General features: G+C 53.6%; 1 protein-coding gene across 2 annotated transcripts in view; it reads left to right on the forward strand.

Moving 5' to 3' along the window:
* The first annotated feature begins 12,579 nt into the window (after nt 1-12,579).
* The window catches only part of DPP8 (dipeptidyl peptidase 8), a 46,150-nt gene continuing 37,202 nt past the window's right edge, over nt 12,580-21,527 (forward strand). For both annotated transcript variants that reach the window (XM_060174300.1, XM_060174302.1), the window contains exons 1-3: nt 12,580-12,753; nt 15,946-16,083; nt 20,696-20,986. In XM_060174300.1, the coding sequence (XP_060030283.1) occupies nt 16,047-16,083; nt 20,696-20,986 (328 nt within the window). In that variant the 5' untranslated portion in view covers nt 12,580-12,753; nt 15,946-16,046. The remainder of the gene's footprint in view (nt 12,754-15,945; nt 16,084-20,695; nt 20,987-21,527) is intronic.

Below are 21,527 nucleotides of genomic sequence, written 5' to 3' on the forward strand. Positions count from 1 at the left end.
GATGCAGCGCGAGCTGAGGGTGGATGAGCGCGAGCCCGCCGGCAAGGGGAGGGACGGCGACGGGGGGCGGAGCCATGTCGGCGGAGAGGGGCGTGGCGAACGCGGCGGGGCCGTGCTTGCTGAATGGGGGCTGCGAGGGGCGGGGCGAGTGCGGCGGGGCGGGGCAAAAAGCGGTGGGCGGGGCGTGCGCGGAGGGAACGGGGCCGTGCTTGCTGAATGGGGGCTGCGAGGGGCGGGGCGAGTGCGGCGGGGCGGGGCAAACGCAACGAGCAGGGGCACGTCAGCTGAGTGAGGACAGTGAGGGGCGGGGGCGGGGCCATGTTGGCCGAGCGGCGGCTGTGGGGGCGGGGCAAAGGCGAGGGGCGGGGCCATACCCCGACTTGGGGCGGCGAGGGGCGGGGCGAGCGCGATGTGGGTGGGGCCAGGTCGGCCTGGCGAGCAACAGCGAGGGGCGGGCGCTCTCGCGTGTGACGTCACCACTCAAGCCCTTCCTTGGAATCAGCAGGTGCAGCAGGCTGTCCTCCCTTTGGGGGGGGTGGCAAACTTTTTCTTTTTTCTTTTTGTTAAACCATTATGTCAGGAGGGGGTGTTCATGGATTACAGCTGTTGACACATGGATACAATTCCTTATCTCTTCGTGATAGGTGCAGAATCTGCAGAATACTCTCACCCCCAACTCTGATGTGTTTCCATCATCAGGCACCAGGATCCCAAAACCCTCTCCACCCCGTCTCTTCCCTTCCTTCCCCAGAATCCTTTGTTTTGTGTAATCAGAGGCCGTACTTTGTGACAGTGTTTTTGTGGTGATAGTGCTTCAGCCCTCTGGGTCGACTTGATCAAGATAGAAAGAAAACCGTAACACTCTGAATGTACCTGATCTTGGAAGCTAAGCAGGGTCAGGTCTGGTTAGTACTTGGATGGGAGATCAGATAGAGATACAGTGATGGGGCGCCAGGCGATAGCGCAGCGAGTTAAGCGCACATGGCAGGAAGCACAAAGACCAATTCAAGGATCCCGTCTCGAGCCCCGGCTCACAACCTGAAGGGGGGTCGCTTCACAAGCAGTGAAGCAGGTCTGCAGGCGTCTGTCTTTCTCTCCCCCTCTCTGTCTTCCCCTCCTCTCTCCATTTCTCTCTGTCCTATCCAACAACGACAGCAATGACGACAACAACAACAAGGGCAACAAAATGGGGGAAATGGCCTCTAGGAGCAGTGGATTCATAGTACAGGCACCAAGCCCCAGAGATAACCCTGGAGGCAAAAAGAAAAAAGGAATACAATAATAGATTGAGGGACATAGCATAATGGTTATGAAAAGAAGCTCTCATGCCTGAGGCTCCAAAGTCGAAGGTTCAGTTCCCCACACCACCATAATGCAGAGCCAAACAGTGCTCTGGGGGAAAAAAAAAAATGAAAGAAAGAAAAAGAAAACAAATACAGTGACAGTGGTTCCTATATAAAAGCCATACATAGCTCGTGGTGCCTGGACTTACAGCACCATTTCTGCCAGCACCGTAAAGGACTGAAGAGGTTGAAAGACCAGTAGAAGAAGCTAGCCTGTAATTAATGGGTTAATTTAGGTAAAAAGTAATTAATTAATTAATTTAATTAAAGAAAGAAATACAGAGAGACAGTAGAGAGGGAGAGACACTACAGTACTGAAGCATCCACCAGCATGGCAGGGGCAAGGCTTGAACCTGGGTCAAAGCAAGCACCTTCCCAGGTGAGCTATCTTGCTAGCCTATTTTATTACTTTTTTTTTCTGCCACCGGGGTTATTGCTGGGGTTCAATGCCCACACTATGAATTCGTCACTGCTCCAGGTGGCCATTTCCCCCCCCCTTTAATTTGTATTAGATAGAACACAAAGGGATCGAGAAAGGGAGAGGAGAGAGAGACGGGAAAGCAAAGCAGACACTTGTGAGGTGCCCCTCCTTCAGGTGGGGAGCCGGAGCTCGAACCTGGGTCCTTGTGCATGCTAATATGTGCGCTAAAGCAGGAGCACCACTACCTGGCCCCAAAGAACTATTTTATTCATATCATTAGAGATCCACAGAGAGAGACCAAAGCTGGACTTTGGAATATGTGGTTCAGGGGAACAAACTCAAGTTTCTCTTGCTTAGAAGTCCAGAGTTCTACAGCCGTACCACTCCCAGACTGCTCTATTAATTTTAATTTTTTTTAATTTGCTTTTTCCCCCTTTTGTTGTCCTTTTTTATTATTGTTGTAGTTATTATTGTTGTTGTTGTTGTTGTCGTCATTGTTGAATAGGACAGAGAGAAATGGAGAGAGGAGGGGAAGACAGAGGGGGAGAGAAAGACAGACACCTGCAGACCTGCTTCACTGCTCTTGGAGTGACCTCCCCTGCAGGTGGGGAGCCGGGGGCTCGAGAGCCACATACACTTAACCCGCTGCGCTGCCGCCCAACTCCCTTCTATTAATTATTTTAATGAAAACTTTTTTTTCTTTTTCCTTTTCTACACCAGAGGATGAACCAGACCCACCTGTTTAGCAAAGTTCTTGAAACAGAATGAAAATGCACAGGCAGGGTCCACAGAAACCCAAGACTGGTTGTACCAGCTTTTGCAGGGAGATTCCATCTCCTGCTATTCAGAATGAAATGTGTCAGACCAACCTCTTTCACTCAGAGGGCCTTTTATCAAAGTCGGGGTGGGAGAGGGTGGGAGAGAGAGGAGCTGGATTGGGGGCCCCCTCAAGCCAGGGTTCCCCACACTCCTTCCTAGAACAGAGCCCATCCGTGGGCCTAACCATCTCTATCCCCATGTGAGAGGGGCAGCCAGCAGGCCAGGAGTCTCTACAGCATTCCTTGAGCTTGAGCAGATGAAGAGTTATAACAAAGTTCACTCTCACTTATTGGTCTTTGGTTATCACCTCCTCTCAGACCCAAAAGGGACAACCCAAAGCCAGTCTTTTGGGGGAGTTTTGTCTCCGGCTGAGGTCCAGAGACAGAGAGGAAAGAGCTGGGCATTGAGGGGAGGGAGAAGCTGAGGATCATGGGAGACAAAGCAGGTAGGGGAGCGGATTAGGAAAAGGCTCTGCTTGTTTCAATGACATGTTTGTACTTTGTATCCAGAACACACAGGAGCCAAGGAAGTTTGTGAAAGTGGAGATTAGCAAAGCAAATATCTGCTTGGCAGGCACACCCTGGCAAGGAGGAGTTGGCAGCCTGCAGACCCATGGGGGGGGGGGGTGGCTGATGAACACAGCAGCCTAGGCCTCTGCAGGTAAAACATCTTTGAACAGCGGTTAAGCACACATGACGCAAAGCACAAGGGATGGCGTAAGGATCCCCACCTGCAGGAAGTTGCTTTGCAAGTCATGAAGCAGGTCTGCAGGTGTCTATCTTTCTCTCCTCCTCTCTGTCTTCTCCTCCCTCTCTCCATTTTTCTCTGTCCTATAGAACAACAACAGCAGCTATGACAACAATAACAACTACAACAAGCATAACAACAAGGGTAACAAAATGGGAAAAATAGCCTCCAGGAGCAGGGGATTTGTAGTGCAGGCACCGAGCCCCAGCAATAACCCTGGAAGCAAAAAAAAAAAAAATCTTTGAACGGATCAAACTATTTTCATCGCCTTGTCTTTCCTACAGTGCAGATGGGACCTGGGATACTTTTTGACAGTTGAGGTAGAGGGGCTGGGAGATAGGAGACTGGTCACCCAATAGACGTGTGTTTTTCCAAGCATGAGGACCGGGGTTCGAGGCTCCCAGAACCACATGATGCCATGGGGTTTGTCTCCTCTTCATCTTTGCATCTTAAAATTTAAAAGGAAAAGATAAGAATCTGCCAGAAGCAGTGAAATCATCCAAGCATAATGCCCTTGGCACTCAAAAAATCAAAGAATAAAAATTAAAGTGCAGAAGAAATGGAAAAAAGACTTAAAATGTTTGTATTATCTTTATTTGTTTATCAGATAGAGACAGTCAGAAATCAAAGAGGTAGGGAGAGAGACAGAGAGACACCTGCAGCCCTGCTTCACCACTCATGAAGCTTCCTCCCCTGCAGGTGGGGTCCAGGGGCATGAACCCAGGTCCTCGAGCACTGAAATGGGAGCACTTAGTCAGGTGCATCACCACCTGGTCCCCGAAAAAAATCCTTTTTAAATAGTTAGTTAATTTTCAGCTAGAGCACTGCCCAGTTCTGGCTTATAGTGGTGCCTGGGATTGTACCTTAGGACCTTAGGTATAAGAATCTTTTTATTTTTATTTTAATTTATTAGATAGTGACAGAGAGAAATTGAGCAGGAGAAGGGGAGAGAGAGAGAGAGAGAGAGGCACCTCCAACACTGCTTTGCCACTCGTAAAGCTTTCCCCTGCAGGTGGGGACCAGGGGCTTGAACCCAGGTCCTTGAGCATAGAGACATGTGCACTTAACCACCTGGCCCCTGCATGAGAGTCCTTTACATGACCACTCTGTTGCCTCCCTCATTCAAAATGGAAAAAATTTACCTGCATAACTACCACCCAGATCAAGGCCTATCGTAGAATATCATTTTCATTTTTCTTTTCCCTTTTGGCCACCAGGGCTTGGCTGAGACGTCATGGCCTGTGTGACTCCGCTGCGCCCTGCTGACTCCCACTTTTTTTAAAATCATGTTTTGTTTTCTTATTTTTTACATTTATTTATTTATTTTTATTCTATTGGATAGAGCCAAAGAAAAACCAAGAGAGGAAGCAGAGATAGAGAAGGAGGAGGAGAGACACCTGCAGCATTGCTTCACCGCTTGTGAGCCTTCCACCCTCAGGTGGGGGCTAGGGGCTTGAACCTGGGTCCTTATACATGGGAATATGTGTGCTTAGCTGGGGGTGCCACAGCCCCCAGACTCTTTCCCCCCCCTCATTTTTTTCCTCTTCTTTCCAGATAGAAGGTAAGAGATGTGGTTGGGGGGGTGGTAGTAGAAAGACAGAAAGGTGAAGAAACACCCCCACACCATTGCTCCTAGAGCCCAGGGGCTCAAACCCGTGTCCTCGTGTGCGTGTGCGTAGCTGTGTGTTCTCTACCGGGTGAACCGTCTCTCAGCCTAGCCTCCCTTCCCTCGGTCCAGTGATGACTAACTACTGTGACTCCTCCTGGAATTGGAACAGTTCTTGTCTGTCCTTGAACTTCATATAGTAGAAGTCACATCATGTACACCTGGGGTCCACTTCTTTTTATATATGATTTTTTATATTTATTCATTCCCTTTTGTTGCCCTTGTTTTATTGTTGTAGTTATTATTGTTGTTGTTATTGATGTCGTCATTGTTGGATAGGACAGAGAGATGGAGAGAGGAGGGGAAAACAGAGGGGGGAGAGAAAGACAGACACCTGCAGACCTGTTTCATCGCTTGTGAAGCGACTCCCCTGCAAGTGGGGAGCCGGGGGCTCGAACCGGGATCCTTAGGCGGGTCCTTGCGCTTCACGCCACGTGCGCTTAACCCGCTGCACTACCGCCGGCTCGCTGGGGTCTGCTGCTTTCACTCACCCTCAAGTCTCTGTGTGCGCATGTGCTTGTGGGAGTCAACACTTCACCCCTGGGGTCCTACACAGTCGTTCAGTGAACTGCTATGCCACATGCTTACTTGTTATCCGGAAGACGGACGTTGCAATGTTTTTAGTGGCCAGCAATAAAATGGCAATGGAAGTGGAAATGATGAAGCAGCGGGCCTCACTCTCTGGGGTCGATGTCTGGGAGCAGATTACTGGGTCACAGGATAACACCTGCGCGGTGTTAGCCAGTGCTGCCATGCACACGTCACACGATGTTCTCGGGGAGGAGGAGGCTGGGCAGTGGTGCGCTGGTTAAGAGCATGTTACCACGCGCAACTTCCCAGGTTCATGTCCCTGGACTTCACCTGTAGGGGGGAGTCTTTTTTTACTTTTAAATTTATTTTTAAATTTTTATTTATATATATGCATATAGGTATATTGTTTATTTGTTTTTTGTAACCAGAGGGCTCACTGCTCAGCTCTGGCTTATGGTGGTGCGGGAAATTGAACCTGGGACTTCAGAGCCTCAGGTCTGAGAGTCTCTCTCTCTTTTTTTTTTTTTTTTTTTGCCTCTAGGGTTATTATTGCTGGGGCTCAGTGCCTGCACTATGAATCCCTCTCTCTGTCTTTCCCTCCTCTCTTGATTTCTCTCTGTCCTATCCAACAACAGCAATTGCAGCAATAACAATAATGACAACAGGGCAACAAAAGGGGGGAAAATGGCCTCCAGGAGCAGTGGATTTGCAGTGCGGTCACCTAGCTCCAGCAATAACCCTGGAGGCAAAAAAAATTTTTTTTTTTTCTACAGCCAGGAAGGTTGTTTAGCTGGTAAAACTCAAGAGTTTCGCTGTTTGAGGGCCCAGGTCCAATTCCTGGCACCACACCTGCCAGGGTTGAGGCAGACGTGGGGCAGGGAGAGGAGACTATAACTCAGTGTCTTACTTTTTTTTCCTTCCAGGTTTATAGCTGGAGCTCGGTGCCAGCACTACAAATCCACTGTTCCTGGCTGTCATTTTCTCCATGAGGACAGAGAGGAACTGAGGAGGAGGAGGAGCTAGAGAGGGAAGGCGAAAGACACCTGCAGACCCGCTTTACTGCTGTGAGCTTGTGAAGCGGACACCCCCCCCCCCCCCCGCAGGTAGGGAGCCAGGGCACAAACCCAGAACCTTGCACCAGTCCTTAGCTTTATACTATGTGGGTTTAACGGGGCTTGCCACTGGCCTCCACATCAGCACTTTTTGTTTGGGTCACTTATTGGGTAAACTTTGGTTTGTAGGGGATTGTGGTTGCTGCATCAGACAAGGACTAATAGGCCAGGTATAGAGAGAGGGGTGTGGGGGGAGGGCAGTCCTGGAAAGCCAAGAGCTGGATTTGCAGGCAAACAGGGAGGGGTCCAAAGCCTTCAGATTTCCCTGCTTCTTTATTATTATTATTTTTAATTTTATTTATTTATTTTCCCTTTTGTTGCCCTTGTTGTTTTTCATTGTTGTAGTTATTATTATTGTTATTGATGTTGTCATTGTTGGATAGGACAGAGAGAAATGGAGAGAGGAGGGGAAGTCAGAGAGAGGGAGAGAAAGACAGACACCTGCAGACCTGCTTCACCACTTGTGAAGTGACCCCCCAGCAGGTGGGGAGTCCGGGGCTGGAACCCGGATCCTTATGCTGGTCCTTGCGCTTCGCTCCATGTGCGCTTAACATGCTGCACTACCGCCCGCCCCCCTCCCTGCTCCTTTTTGTATTTATTTCTCAGTTTATGTATTTATTTAGATAGAGACACAGTACCTAAGTTTCCTTTAATATGGTGAGGGCCAGGCTGCGACCTGCGTCGCACGTGGTGAAGCAGCAGAGTATCTGAATGAGCTCCTTACCGACCCCTTTCCCTCCCCTGCCCTCCCCTCATGGAGGGCTTTTCTGATATTGCTTCTAGACCAACCCCTACAGCCCTTCCTTATTTTGAAGGAACCAGGTGAGCAGGAATGCGGGGAGGGTGCACTCCTAATCTTTGCCTGACACTGGATGCGAATCCAGCTTTAACTGCCAGCAGGGTCAGTGACCCTCAGCCCAGCGGATCAGTGTCTGGTCGCAGCCCAGGGACCTGTCACACCTCCCTAACTCCTCCCCAGGTTCCCAAACCCCAGGCTTATCAGCCGCCCTTGGCCAAGGCTCACCTTCTGAGAGGCAAGGAGAGGCATCTAGACTGCTCGCTCCCGGGAGAGTCTCTCCAGCAGGCTCAGTGACAGAGCTGCACTCACACCTGCACACTGTTACCAGCCGGTCCTGAACTTGCAGCTGCCAGGGCCTCCTCCCTCCAGGAGCATTTGACAAGAAAAAAAGAGGAAAAAAAGGGGGAGTTGGGCAGTAGCGCAGCAGGTTAAGTGCAGGTAGGTGGTGCAAAGCACAAGGACCCGCGGCGTAAGGATCCCAGTTCGAGCGCCGGGCTCCCCACCTGCAGGGGAGTCGCTTCACAGGCAGTGAAGCAGGTCTGCAGGTGTCTGTCTTTCTCTCCCCCTCTCTGTCTTCCCCTCCTCTCTCTATTTCTCTCTGTCCTATCCAACAATGAAGACATCAATAACAACAACAATAACCACAACAATAAAACAAGGGCAACAAAAAGGGAAAATAAATATTTTAAAAAATTGTTTAAAAAAAAAAAAATGAAGGGGGAGAGTAGCCTCTAGATCTCCTCAAGCATGGGCCCAGGAGGTAGCTCCTCTGAGAGAGTGCACATCTTACCATGCGCGGAGGCCAGGGTGCAAGCCCTGACACCACATGCCAGCACCATGGCTCTGGGGGAAGCTCTGTGGATGGTGGGTTGATGCTTTGGTCCCTCTCTCTCTCTCTCTCTCTCTCTCTCTCTTTTTCTAAAGCTTTTATTTATTTATTCATGAGAAAGATAGGAGAGAGAAAGAACCAGACGTCACTCTGGTACCTGTGCTGCCAGCTATTGAACTCAGGACCTCACGCTTGAGAGTCCGATGCTTTATCCACTGCACCACCTGCTGGACCACTGGTCTCTCTCTTCACTTTGTGTCTCTATCTCAGTGTCTATCACAAAAAGAGTGAAAGAATAGGCCCAGAAAGAGTAGATCATACATGCACGACATGCACCTGGCATTGGCAGGAATATCTATATCTATATTTATTAGAGTTCAGGGGAAATGTAGAGGGAATAAAGAACAGCACAAGGGGAGGGGAGGCAGGGGCACACTGGGCTGACCCCACATATCACCCCATACAAGAACTAGGGTTCAAGCCCCCATCCCCACCTGCAGGGGAACACTTCATTAGTAGTGAAGCAGGTCTGCAGGTGTCTGTCTGTCTTTCTTTCTTTTTAATATATATATATATATATTTATTTATTTATTTATTTTAGTGAAAGAGGGATACAGAGAGAAAGATACAGAGAGAGCTACCAGAGCCCTGCTCAGCTCTGGCTGATGATGGTGCTGGGCACTGAACCTGAGACTTTGGAGCCTCAGGCTTGAAAGTCTTTTGCATAACCATTATGCTGTCTCCCCAGCCCCAGGTGTCTGTCTTTCTCTCTCCCTATCTCCCCCATCTCTCTCAATTTCTCCCTGTTCTAGCCAATAAAATGAAAAAAAAAAAAAAAAAAGCTACCAGAAGCAGTGGATTCATAATGCTGGCACCAATCCCCAGTTATAACCTTGGAGGAATAAAAAAACAATGAAAATAAAAAAGATGAGTGGAGAAGATGGCCCAGGGAGGCCGGGGAAACAGCTCAGCTGGGGACGCGCAGGACTTGAGACGTCGGCGCTATTTCTGGCGTCGCAGGACCAGGGTGGCTTTCTGGCAGGCTTCTCCCTCTTCCTTCCTCTTTTGTGAAACTCTCACTGAAATTGGGGGGAAAAAAGATGGAGCCAAGAGGTCCTGCCAAGCAGAAGGTTGCCCCTGAGGCCTAGCGACTGCTACTGGGCAGATGAAGATGCAAGTCCTCCCTGGAAGGTGACCCTCTTCCTAGATGTGGTCACCAGCACCAACTCTGGATTCTCAGGCCACACGTGGCTTTTGTTTCCCCTCCAGTATGGTGTGGTTCAGGCTCGAACCTGGGCTGTGCTTATGACAAAACGGCACACTGTCCGCGAGAGCTATTCCACCAGCCCTGAAGCCACACACGGCCTTGCTGAGTGTCTGTCTGCCGGGGAAGAGGGATGCGGTCGGGGCTGGGGGCAGCTTTCTTTTCTTTTCTTTTCTTTCTTTCTTTCTTTCTTTCTTTCTTTCTTTCTTTCTTTCTTTCTTTCTTTTAATATTTATTTATTTATTTCCTTTTGTTGCCCTTGTTGTTTTATTGTTGTAGTTATCATTGTTGTTGTTATTGATGTCGTCGTTGTTGGATAGGACAGAGAGAAATGGAGAGAGGAGGGGAGACAGAGAGGGGGAGAGAAAGACAGACACCTGCAGACCTGCTTCACCGCCTGTGAAGCGACTCCCCTGCAGGTGGGGAGCCGGGGACTCGAACCGGTTTCCTTGAGCCAGGTCCTTGCTTCACGACATGTGTGCTTAACCCGCTGCGCTACCACCCGATCCCCAAATTCTCTATTATTAATATGAACATACAGCTTTTTGTTTTTAAGAGGGTTTTGATCTTCTCAGATCAAACCGCCGGCCACTGTTTCTGGTGTCCAGACCCCCTGCATATAAAGTGCCCTCCGTGAGCTTCTTTTGGGGTTCGGGAGACAGCACAGAGACTCCCAGGCCTTGCCTGCAAGAGGCCTGGCGGTTCAGCCTCCTGCAGGTGGGGATGGGAGCTTTCAACCTGGGTTCTCGTGCATGGTAACATGTGAGCTCAGCCAGGTTGTCAGAGTGCCCGGCCCCTACCTCTTTTTTTGTATTTATTTATTTAACTAGAGCACTGCTCAGCTCTGGCTTATAGGTAGTGCAGGGGATTGAACCTGGGACTTTGGAGCTTCTCTTTGCTTAACCATTATGCAATCTACCCCTGCCCTATATTCAAATGTTTTCTGGGTGATTTTTTATGACATTTATTTATTTATTGGCTAGAGACAGACAGAAACTGAGATGGAATGAGGAAATCAAGAGTGAGAGAGACATCTGCAGCCCTGCTCCACCGGACTGGGCGGCTTGAACCCAGGTGCTTGTGCATGGTAACATGTGCCACTGTCTGGCCCCTATATCTTTTTTTTTTTTTTTTTTTGCTTCCAGGGTTATTACTGGGGCTCGGTGCCTGCACCACAAATCCACTGCTCTTGGAGACCATTTTTTCCTCTTTTGTTGCCCTTATTGTTTTATCATTGTTGTGGTCATTATTGTTGTTATTTTCTTTTTTTTTAATTTATTTTATTTTATTTATTTATTCCCTTTTGTTGCCCTTGTTGTTTTATTGTTGTAGTTATTATTGATGTCGTTGTTGTTGGATAGGACAGAGAGAAATGGAGAGAGGAGGGGAAGACAGAGAGGGGGAGAAAAAGACAGACACCTGCAGACCTGCTTCACCGCCTGTGTGTGAAGTGACTCCCCTGCAGGTGGGGAGCCGGGGGTTCGAACCGGGATCCTGACTCTGGTCCTTGAGCTTAGCGCCACCTGCGCTTAACCCGCTGCGCTACAGCCCGACTCCCCTATTGTTGTTATTGATGTCATTGTTGGATAGGGCAGAGAGAAGTGGAGAGAAGAGGGAAAGACAAAGAGGGGGAGGGAGAGAAAGACAGACACCTGCAGACCTGCTTCACTGTTTGTGAAGTGACTCCCCTGCAGGTGGGGAGCCGGGGCTCGATCTGGGATCCTTTCGAAGGTTCTTGCACTTCGTGCCATGTGCGCTTAACCCACTGTGCTACCACCTGATCCCCCCCCTTTTTTTTTTTTTTTTTTAAGAAAGAGATTAGAGTGGTCTGGGAGGGGGGTGGGTCAGTGGGTAAAGCATTAAAGCACTGGATTCTCAACCATGAGGTCCTGAGTTCAGAGTTCAATCTCCGGCAGCACATGTACCCGAGTGACATCTGGTTCTTTCTATCTCTCCTCCTATCTTTCTCATAAATAAATAAATAAATTCTTTTTTAAAAAAAGAAAGAAAGTAGAAAAGGGTGGTGGCACACCTTATCACAGGGCACAAAGACCTGGGTTCAAGGCCTTGGTCCCCACCTGCAGGGGGAAATCTTCACAAGTGGTGAAGCAGGGCTGTGGGTGTCTCTCTGTCTCTCTCCCTCTCTCCCTCCCTTCTCAATTTCTGGCTGTCTCTATCCAAAAAATAAATAAATATAATACAAAAGAGAGAGAGAATAGGAAAAACAATTCACTAAGAGTGGTGGGATCACATAGGAGCCAAACTCTGGCGTTCTAAAAAACAACAAAAAAAAGGAAGTTGGGTGGTAGCAGCGGGTTAAGCTCAGGTGGCGCAAAGCACAAAGTAAGGGTCCGGGTTCGAGCCCCCAGCTCCCCACCTGCAGGGGAGTCGCTTCCCAGGCGGTGAAGCAGGTCTGCAGGTGTCTGTCTTTCTCTCCCCCTTTCTGTCTTCCCCTCCTCTCTCCATTTCTTTCTGTCCTATCCAACAACAATGAGGATAAACAAGGGCAACAAAAGGGAAAAAATAACCTCCAGGAGCAATGGATTTGCACTGAGTCCCAGCAATAACCCTGGAGACAAAGAAAAAAAAAGTTGGGTCAGGGATGTGCTCAGGGGTATTATGCATGTGAAAGGTTCACTCCCTGGTGCTACATTAAAAAATAAAATAAAAAAAAAGTCGGGAGTCGGGCGGTAGCGCAGCGGGTTAAGCGCACGCCGCGCAAAGCGCAAGGACCGGCGTAAGGATCCCGGTTCGAGCCCCGGCTCCCCACCTGCAGGGGAGTCGCTTCCCAGGCGGTATCCTTTCCAACAACAATAATAAAACAACAAGGGCATCCAAAGGGAATAAACAAATAAATCTTTTTAAAAATTAAAAAAAAAAGTGCGAGAGAAACACGGCACGCGACAAGGCCCCAGCGGGCCCCCCCGCGCCCCGTCCGCCCGCCGCGCGGTCCTCCGGCCAGCAGGCGGCGCTGTGTGCGGCGCGCTCGGGAACCGGCTCGGCCCCGCCTGTCTCGGCGGCGCCTCGGCGGCGGGGGGGGGCGGGGGGCGGAACCGGAAGTGCCGGAGCCGCCGCCGCCGCCGCCGCCTCTGAGCGCCGCGTTCGCGCCGGGAGCCGCGGGCGCCGCCGCCGGGAAGCCGCCAGCGGGCCGGGAGTGCGGGCGGCGCGGCATGAGGCGGCGCGGACCCGCTGCCTAGGCCGGAGCGTCGGGCGGGCCGGCAGGTGCGGTGCCGCCCCTCCCGCGTCCTCTGCGGCCCGCGCGGGGCCCGAGGCCGTTACTCCGGGGAGGCCGCCGCGGGCCGGGAGCAGCCGGGCCCCCCCCCACGTGCCGCGCGGGGCCTCGAACTCGGGACTCCGCTCGGGCCCGGGTGCCCCCGCCGCCGGCCCGTCAGAGACAGACAGACTGACAGACAGACGCAGGGCGCGGGGCCTCGCGCAGCCTCTGCAGAGCCGGCGGCGGGGCTCGACCCTGTGCACGCCCGGCCCCCAGCCGTCTCGGAGGGTCATGATTATTATTATTGTTCATGCAGTTGTTTATGCAGCCAGCGAGGAGCAGCAGGGGCAGCGGGAGCGGGAATAGGGGGAGCAGGGGCAGGGGGAGCAGCGGGAGCAGGGGCAGCAGCAGGAGCAGGGGCAGCGGGAGCAGGGGCAGGAGCAGGGGCAGGGGGAGCCGGGGCAGGGGCAGGGGCAGCAGCAGGAGCAGGGGCGGGGGGAGCCGGGGCAGGGGCAGCAGCAGGGGCAGGGGCAGGGGCGGGGGCAGGGGGAGCCGGGGCAGGGGCAGGGGAGCAGTAGCAGCAGGGGGACATCGTTCAGCGCATCTGCTGCTTCACGAGCCCCGCGCTCCAGCCACTGTGCATACCCAGCCCCAGACCCCAGACCCCAGGCCCTCCAGACCCCAGGCCCCCAGGCCCTCCAGACCCCAGGCCCCCCAGACCCAGCCCCAGACCCCAGACCCCAGGCCCTCCAGACCCCAGGCCCCCAGGCCCTCCAGACCCCAGGCCCCCCAGGCCCCCCAGACCCAGCCCCCCAGGCCCTCTAGACCCCAGGCCCTCCAGACCCAGCCCCCCAGGCCCCCCAGACCCAGGCCCTCCAGTCCCCCAGGCCCTCCAGCCCCCCAGGCCCTCCAGACCCAGCCCCCCAGGCCCTCCAAACCCAGCCCCCCAGGCCCTCCAGCCCCCCAGGCCCTCTAGACCCCAGGCTCCAGGCCCCCAGCTCCCCAGGCCCTCCAGCTCTCCAGGCCCTCCAGACCCCAGCCCCCCAGGCTCCAGGCCCCCAGCTCCCCAGGCTCCAGGTCCTCCAGACCCCAGCCCCCCAGGACCCCCACCCCACCCCTGTCCCAGCCCCCCAGGCTGCCCAGGGTCCCAGCCAGGGCGCCCCTCTGCCGATGGAGCAATTGCAGAAGCCCCGCCCCTGCTGCACCTGCTCCCCCCCCCCCCCCAAGCAATGGCTTTCCTCCTTCAGAGATTTATTACGGGGCTGGGTGGTGACATACCTGGTTAAGCTCAAGGACCTGCACAAAGGTCTGGGTTCGAGTCCCTGGTCCCCATGTGCAACGGTTGGGAGGGGGGTGACGACTCACAAGCAGTGAAGCAGGGCTGCGGGTGTCTGTCTTCTCACCGTGTCTCTCCCCCTCCCCTCTCAGTTTCTCTCTGCCCTATCCAATAAAATGGAAAGAAGTGGTCACCAGGAGCAGGGGATTGGTAGTGCCAGCAGAGAGCTCCAGCGATAACCCCGAAGGCGAAAGAAAGAAAGAAGTCCATTCTTGTTATGTTATTCATCAAGGAAGGAGAGGGAGCAGAGCATCATTCTAGCCCATCTGATATAGAGGATCAAACTTAAGACTTCATGAGCCTGACACCTACTGGTAGCCCTCCCAGGCCATGATGGAGCTGCTGACAGAGAGAGAGGAGAGCATGGCATGGCTCTGGCTAGTGCTGGTGCCGGGGCTGGGAACTGAACCCAGGACCTCGTGCCTGCAAGTCCTGCCTTTGTGGCTGAGCCTCCCCTACCCCCACTCCCCAGTTTCGTTCCTTCAGACCTGTCTCCTGACTTCCGTTTACGTGATGGAATGCCAGGACTCCCCTGCCCGCGCCCCTGTCACAGCTGGGAAGGGCTGTGTGCCCCCTTCCAGCCTGCCGTGGAGCTCCAGGAGTGGGATAGCCTCGGAGGGTTATAGCAACCCGGGCCTGTCCTCCCGGGGCCAGGGGGCACCGGGCCCGTGGTGGAGTGTCCGCTGCCTCCCCTCCTGATGGCTTTCCTCGCCACTTGTCTCTCAGCCACCCACTTGGGCAAGAGAGTTGGGGCGGCTGTAATCACGGCCGCGCCACCTTTGCCCTTTCCTATGCCAGAATTGGCAACAAGCGCTTCTTCCAGACAAGGTAGCTAATCCAGCACCTGCGAGGGGGCCGCCTCTGACTTGGGAGGGTTGGGCTCTGAAGCCCCTCAGCGAGCGGGTGGAGGGTGGGGCGCACGTGTGTGAGGCCCTGAGTCGCCGCAGCACCACAGCTGCCGAAGTGTGGTTCTTTCTCCTTAATGAAGCAGCGGCAACAACAAGTGAACGGCGGAGATGCTTGCTTTCCACGAGAAATGGCCTACTCCAGCATTCCCTTGTTCATTGCGCTGAGGGTGCCATCTGCAAGCGGCCTGGTTTGCTCGGCGTGCGTTGGCCAGTGTGCTGTTGTGTAAGACGAGGAGGGACCGGCCAGGCACACACGAGTCCATTCTTAAAAAAATAATATTTCCTTTTGTTGCCCTTGTTTTATTGTAGTTGTTATTGATGTCGTCGTTGCTGGATGGGACAGAGAGAAATGGAGAGGGGAGGGGAAGACACACCTGCAGACCCACTTCACCACCTGTGAAGCGACTCCCCTGCAGGGGGGGAGCTGGGGGCTCGAACCAGGATCTTTCCTCCTGTCCTTGGGCTTTGCGCCATGTGCACTTACCCACTGCGCTACCTCCTGACTCCCACACGAGTCCATTTTATTAGTCATTAGAGATGGGCAATTGAGTCCTTTTAATGTGTATCTGAACCTCAGAAATCGCTAGGATATCCTTTTGCGTACATTGGGCTCACTTACCGAAAATAAATGTAGAATCTTGGCCTAGAATGAAATGTAAAATAATTGGGATGTAGTTCTGCTAGAGACTGTAGATCAAAAAACGTGGGTTGGGGGCCAGGTGGTGTCGCACCTTACTGAACGCACATGTTATAGAGCACAAGGACCCAGGTTTGAGCCCCCGGTTTGCAAGTGGTGAAGCAGGGCTACAGGTGTCTCTCTGGCTTCCTCCCTGTCACCCCCACCCCTCTCAATTTCTGGCTGTCTCTATTCAGTAAACAAAGATTAAAAAAACAAAACCGTCACAATGACCCATTTGAAGAGTGACCAGTGGCCTCCGTCTCATTTCCTTCTCCAGCAAGCAGGGGTGGACGGTGAGGAGAGACTCCTGCGGGAGGAGAGCAGTATGAGCAGAAGGCTCTGCGCCTGACGTCGAGTCCTTGAAGACGATCTCTTTGCATGTGGAGGCGATCTGAGCAGATGAAAATACAGTCAGGTAGGAGCCGGGAGCCCCTCCCAGGACGGGGCGCGGGGGAGGTGGCGGGGCAGAGATGTTCTGTGCTGACGGTGTTGGCCCTGTTTTTAATATCTGAAATGAGGATGCTTGGGCTCGACTGTTATTTTTAATTTGAGAATGTATATTGGGTGTTACGGACATGCGAGTATCAAATCATTTAGTTGCAAGTGCGTGCCAGTCATTTAAGTTATGTCAGGCCTGTCAGAAATGTGGGCTGTGCGAGCAGTAGACTGTCTTTTGAATGTCAAGCGCGTGTGTGTCTAGAAAGAGAACCAGTCACTCAGGTGTACGCTGGTGTGGCTTTCCAGAGGAGCAACTTCAAGTTGATTCAGAGCCGGGCGGTAAGGGTGGGGTGTCCGCTGAGATTCCCTGTCCTCCTTCCTAAGCCCATTCTTGTGGGCAGAGGCTCGGAGATCACATTCCAAAATTGTTGTAAAGACTGGTTTACAGCATGAGAGAAAGAGAGAGCCAGAGCATCACCCTGGCACTTGCAGTGCCGAGAGTCGAACCCGGGACTAGATTCTTCAGGGAGGTTCAGAGCCATAGCCGCTGCTGCGACACCTCCTAGGTTGCTGAGGTTCAGAATCGAACCCAGGGAGACGAAGGGCTATCAGCTGGGGGGGGCGGGCAGTGGCGCAGCGGGTTCAGCGCACATAGTGCAAAGCGCAAGGACCAGCGCAAGGATCCTGGTTCGTGTCCCTGGCTCCCCACCTACAGGGGGGTCGCTTTCTTCCCCCCTCTCTGTCACCCCCTTCCCTCTCAATTTTTCTCTGCCCTATCCAAAAATAAAATGAAATAAAAAAGGAAGAAATGGCCTGCAGGAGCAGGGGTTTCGTGGTGCAGGCACTGAGACCCAGCAATAACCCTGGAGGCAAAAAGGAAAGAAAAAAGTCAGTCAACTCAGTCTGTGTGATGCCTTCTCTCCACTGCATAGCGCGCTGCTCTGCTGTGTGGGTGACTGGGTTCCAGCCCAAACCCCACCACATCCAAGTTGTGTGTGTGTCTGTCTGTCTGAAAAAGTCAGCCCAGAGAGGTGAAGCCCCAGAGACAATGCCCTCCACAAAAACAGATGGGACTAGGTTTCCTGACATATTGGATAGAAAGTAGAGGCCCACACTTGCATTTGGTTGGGCAAAAGCCCCCAGGGTCTCACAGCGACGGCGCCTCGGGTGGAGTGTCTGTATGTCTGTCTGTCTGTTGGCATCGGTGGAGTGTCTGTGTGTCTGTCTGTCTGTCTGTTGGCATCAGCATCCGCTGGGTGCTCAGTGCTCAGCTGTAATAACAGGGCAAACTGTTGACCCAGTGCAACTATTTAATAGTTTCGGGGCTACTTTTGTAACTGTTACATTGCAAACAGTGAAGAGAGTCATTGTAGCTGAAGAAAGCCTTTCGTTCCCAGCGCAGAATGGACTAGTTCACAACCCGCCCCTGCTGCCACTTCCCCCTCTGTAGCTGGTAACTTACTTATTTTAATTGTTATTTTTATTTCTTTATTTACTTATTTATTTTTATTTTGTTTACCAGAGCACTGCTCAGCTCTGGCTTATGGTGGTGTGGGGGACTGGGTAACTTATTTTTATTTATTTATTTATTTTTTAATTTATTTCTTTATTGGGGAATTAATGTTTTACATTCAACAGTAAATACAATAGTTTGTACATGCATAACATTCCCCAGTTTCCCATATAACAGTACAACTCCCACTAGGTCCTCTGTCATCCTTCTTGGACCTGTATTCTCAACCCATCCACCTACCCCCTCCCCAGAGTCTTTTACTTTGGTGCGATACGCCAATTCCATTTCAGGTTCTACTTGTGTTTTCGTTTCTGATCTTGTTTTTCAACTTCTGCCTGAGAGTGAGATCATCCCATATTCATCCTTCTGTTTCTGACTTATTTCACTCAACATGATTTTTTCAAGGTCCATCCAAGATCGGCTGAAAACGGTGAAGTCACCATTTTTTACAGCTGAGTAGTATTCCATTGTGTATCTAGACCACAACTTGCTCAGCCACTCATCTGTTGTTGGACACCTGGGATGCTTCCAGGTTTTGGCTATTACAAATTGTGCTGCCAAGAACATATGTGTACACAGATCTTTTTGGATGGATGTGTTGGGTTCCTTAGGATATATCCCCAGGAGAGGAATTGCAGGATCATAGGGTAGGTCCATTTCTAGCCTTCTGAGAGTTCTCCAGACTGTTCTCCACAGAGGTTGGACCAAGTGACATTCCCACCAGCGGTGTAGGAGGGTTCCTTTGACCTCACAACCTTTCCAGCATTTGCTGCTGTTACCTTTTCTGATGTCTGACATTCTCACAGGAGTGAAGTGGTATCTCATTGTTGTCTTTATTTGCATTTCTCTGACAATCAGAGACTTGGAACATTTTTTCATTTGTTTCTCGGCCTTTTGGATCTCTTTGGTGGTGAATATTCTGTCCAAGTCATCCCCCCATTTTGGATGGGGTTATTTGTTGTCTTGTTGTTGAGTCTGGCAAGCTCTTTATATATGTTGGTTATTAAACTCTTATCTGATGTATGGCATGTAAAGATCTCCCATTCTGTGAGGGGTCTCTTGGTTTGGGTAGTGGTTTCTTTTGCTGTGAAGAAGCTTTTTAAATTGATGTAGTCCCATAGGTTTATACTTGCCTTAGTCTTCTTTGTAATTGGATTCGTTTCATTGAAAATGTCTTTAAAATTTATGCAGAAAAGAGTTCTGCCAATATTTTCCTCTAAGTATTTGATAGTTTGTGGTCTAACATCCAAGTCCTTGATCCACTTGGAATTTACTTTTGTGTTTGGTGAAATACAGTGGTTCAGTTTCATTCTTCTGCATGTTTCAACCCATTGTTTCCAAGAGGGTAACTTATTTTTTATAGTTCATTTTATTTATTTACTTTTAGGTAGAGACAGAGAGACTGAGGTGGAGGGAGAGGGAGAGAGAGACATCTGCAGCACTATTTCACTATTTCACTACTGCTGCTGCTCCCTGCAGGTGGGCCGTGGGGGCTTGAACTCAGGCCGTTGAGCATGAGAACATGGTGACGTGTGCCCTCAACTGGGCGAGCAAGGCCCAGCCCCAATTGGTGACTTGTGTGTGTGTGTCACAGTGGCTCTGCAGCTGTACCATTCTACTTCTCCCAGTGGATTCTCTCACTCTCTTTTCCAGACAGGGTGAAAGACAGAGGGGGTGATACAGAGGGCCTCACAGCTCAGGAGGCTTCCTGTTCTCTTGTTTCCATGTGGTGGCTGCGGGTTTGAACCCAGGTCCTCAGCATGAAGTGTACGCTCCACTGGGTGCACCACTGCTCGGCCCCTCAGTAAAATAAATATTTGTAAATAAAAAAATATTTCTTAAAATATTTTATTTATTTTCCTTTTTTTGTTGCCCTTGTTTTTTTTTATCATTGTTGTAGTTATTATTGTTGTTGTTCGGGATGTCATCATTGTCGGACAGGACAGAGAGACATGGAGAGAGGAGGGGAAGACAGACACCTGCAGACCCGCTTCACCACTTATGAAGCGACGCCCCTGCAGGTGGGGAGCCGGGGCTTGAACCGCGTGCAGTTAACCCGCTGCGCCGCCGCCCGGCCCCCAGTAAAGATTTTTAAAAATTTCTTTTGGACCAGCAAGATAGCTCATCTGGGCAGCGCGCCCGCTGCGGGCCGCGGCGTGTGTTTGGGCTTGTGCCCTGCGCGCGGGGCTGCGCTGCGTGTCCCGGTAGGTGGGGCAGGTGTCCGGGCGGGCGACGGTGACGGGTGACGCGGTGACAGCTGCCCTGGGCCGAGGGCTTGGGCTTCCCGCACGCGCGGCGCGGCCCCGCGGAGCTCCTGAGGAGAGCGGCCCCTCGCACAGCCGGGACTCCGCGCCAGAGGCGGGTGTGCGAGGGCCTCTGCTGGGGCTTGGCGGCCGTCCGTCCGTCCGTCCGTCCGTCGGGGCTGCGAGGGCGCGGGAAGGCCTGTCGGGAGACCGGCCGTCAGCTGCGGGCCGGCGGCGGTGGGCGTGCGCCCGGGCGTGCGGGAGCCTTGGTGTGTGGAGCCCCGGGCGGGCGGACGGACAGACGGACAGACGCGACCGCACTCTTTCTTTGAATCTGATTCGGGAGCTCAGCGCGGAGGAGGGGTCGGACCCTCGCTCGGGCTGGTCTGGAGAACAGCGGGCGGGCTGGCGCGGGTTCCGGCGCGGGCCCGGGTTTGGGTGCGGGTGCGGGTCAGGGTCAGGGTGCGCGTGCGGGTCCGGGTGCGGGTGCGGGTTTGGGTCCGGGTCCGGGTGCGGGTCAGGGTGCGGGTGCGTGTCCGGGTGCGGGCGCGGGCGCGGGTGCGTGTCCGGGCGCGGGTGCGTGTCCGGGCGCGGGTGCGTGTCCAGGCGCGGGTGCGGGTGCGTGTCCGGGCGCGGGTGCGGGTGCAGGTGCGGGTGCGTGTCCGGGCGCGGGTGCGGGCGCGGGTGCGTGTCCGGGTGCGGGCGCGGGTGCGGGTCCGGGCGCGGGTGCGGGTCCGGGTGCGGGCGCGGGTGCGGGCGCGGGCGCGGGCGCGGGCGGAGCGGGAAGGCGGCCGGGGCGGGCAGAGCAGCTCCTCCCTGCGCTCCCGTGGCAGGAAAATGCAACATGGCGGCGGCGATGGAAACAGAGCAGCTGGGGGTGGAGGTGTTTGAGACCGCGGCGTGCGGGGCGGAGTGCGGGGCCGACCCCGACCCCCGCGACTCCCGGGGCCGGCCCGAGCCCGAGCCGTTCTACGTGGAGCGCCATTCCTGGAGCCAGCTCAAGAAGCTGCTGGCCGACACGCGGAAGCTGCACGGCTGCGCCCTGGCCAAGGCGCCGCACGACTTCCTGTTCGTGAAGCGCGGCGACGCCGACGGGCCCCACTCGCACCGCATCTACTACCTGGGTGAGTGGGCGCGACCGGGGGACCCTGTGCCCGCGACCCTCTGCCCGCGACCCTCTGCCCGCGACCCTCTGCCGCGACCCTCTGCCCGGGACCCTGTGCCCGCGATCCTGTGCCCGCGACCCTGTGCCCGCGACCCTCTGCCCGGGACCCTGTGCCCGCGACCCTCTGCCCGCGACCCTCTGCCGCGACCCTCTGCCCGCGACCCTCTGCCCGCGAACCTCTGCCCGCGACCCTGTGCCCGCGACCCTCTGCCCGGGACCCTGTGCCCGCGACCCTCTGCCCGCGACCCTCTGCCCGGGACCCTGTGCCCGCGACCCTCTGCCCGGGACCCTGTGCCCGCGACCCTCTGCCCGCGACCCTCTGCCGCGACCCTCTGCCGCGACCCTCTGCCCGGGACCCTGTGCCCGCGACCCTCTGCCCGGGACCCTGTGCCCGCGACCCTCTGCCCGGGACCCTGTGCCCGCGACCCTCTGCCCGGGACCCTGTGCCCGCGACCCTCTGCCCGCGACCCTCTGCCGCGACCCTCTGCCCGCGACCCTCT

The sequence above is a fragment of the Erinaceus europaeus genome, chromosome 16 (assembly GCF_950295315.1).
Source record: "Erinaceus europaeus chromosome 16, mEriEur2.1, whole genome shotgun sequence".
NCBI lineage: Eukaryota > Metazoa > Chordata > Mammalia > Eulipotyphla > Erinaceidae > Erinaceus > Erinaceus europaeus.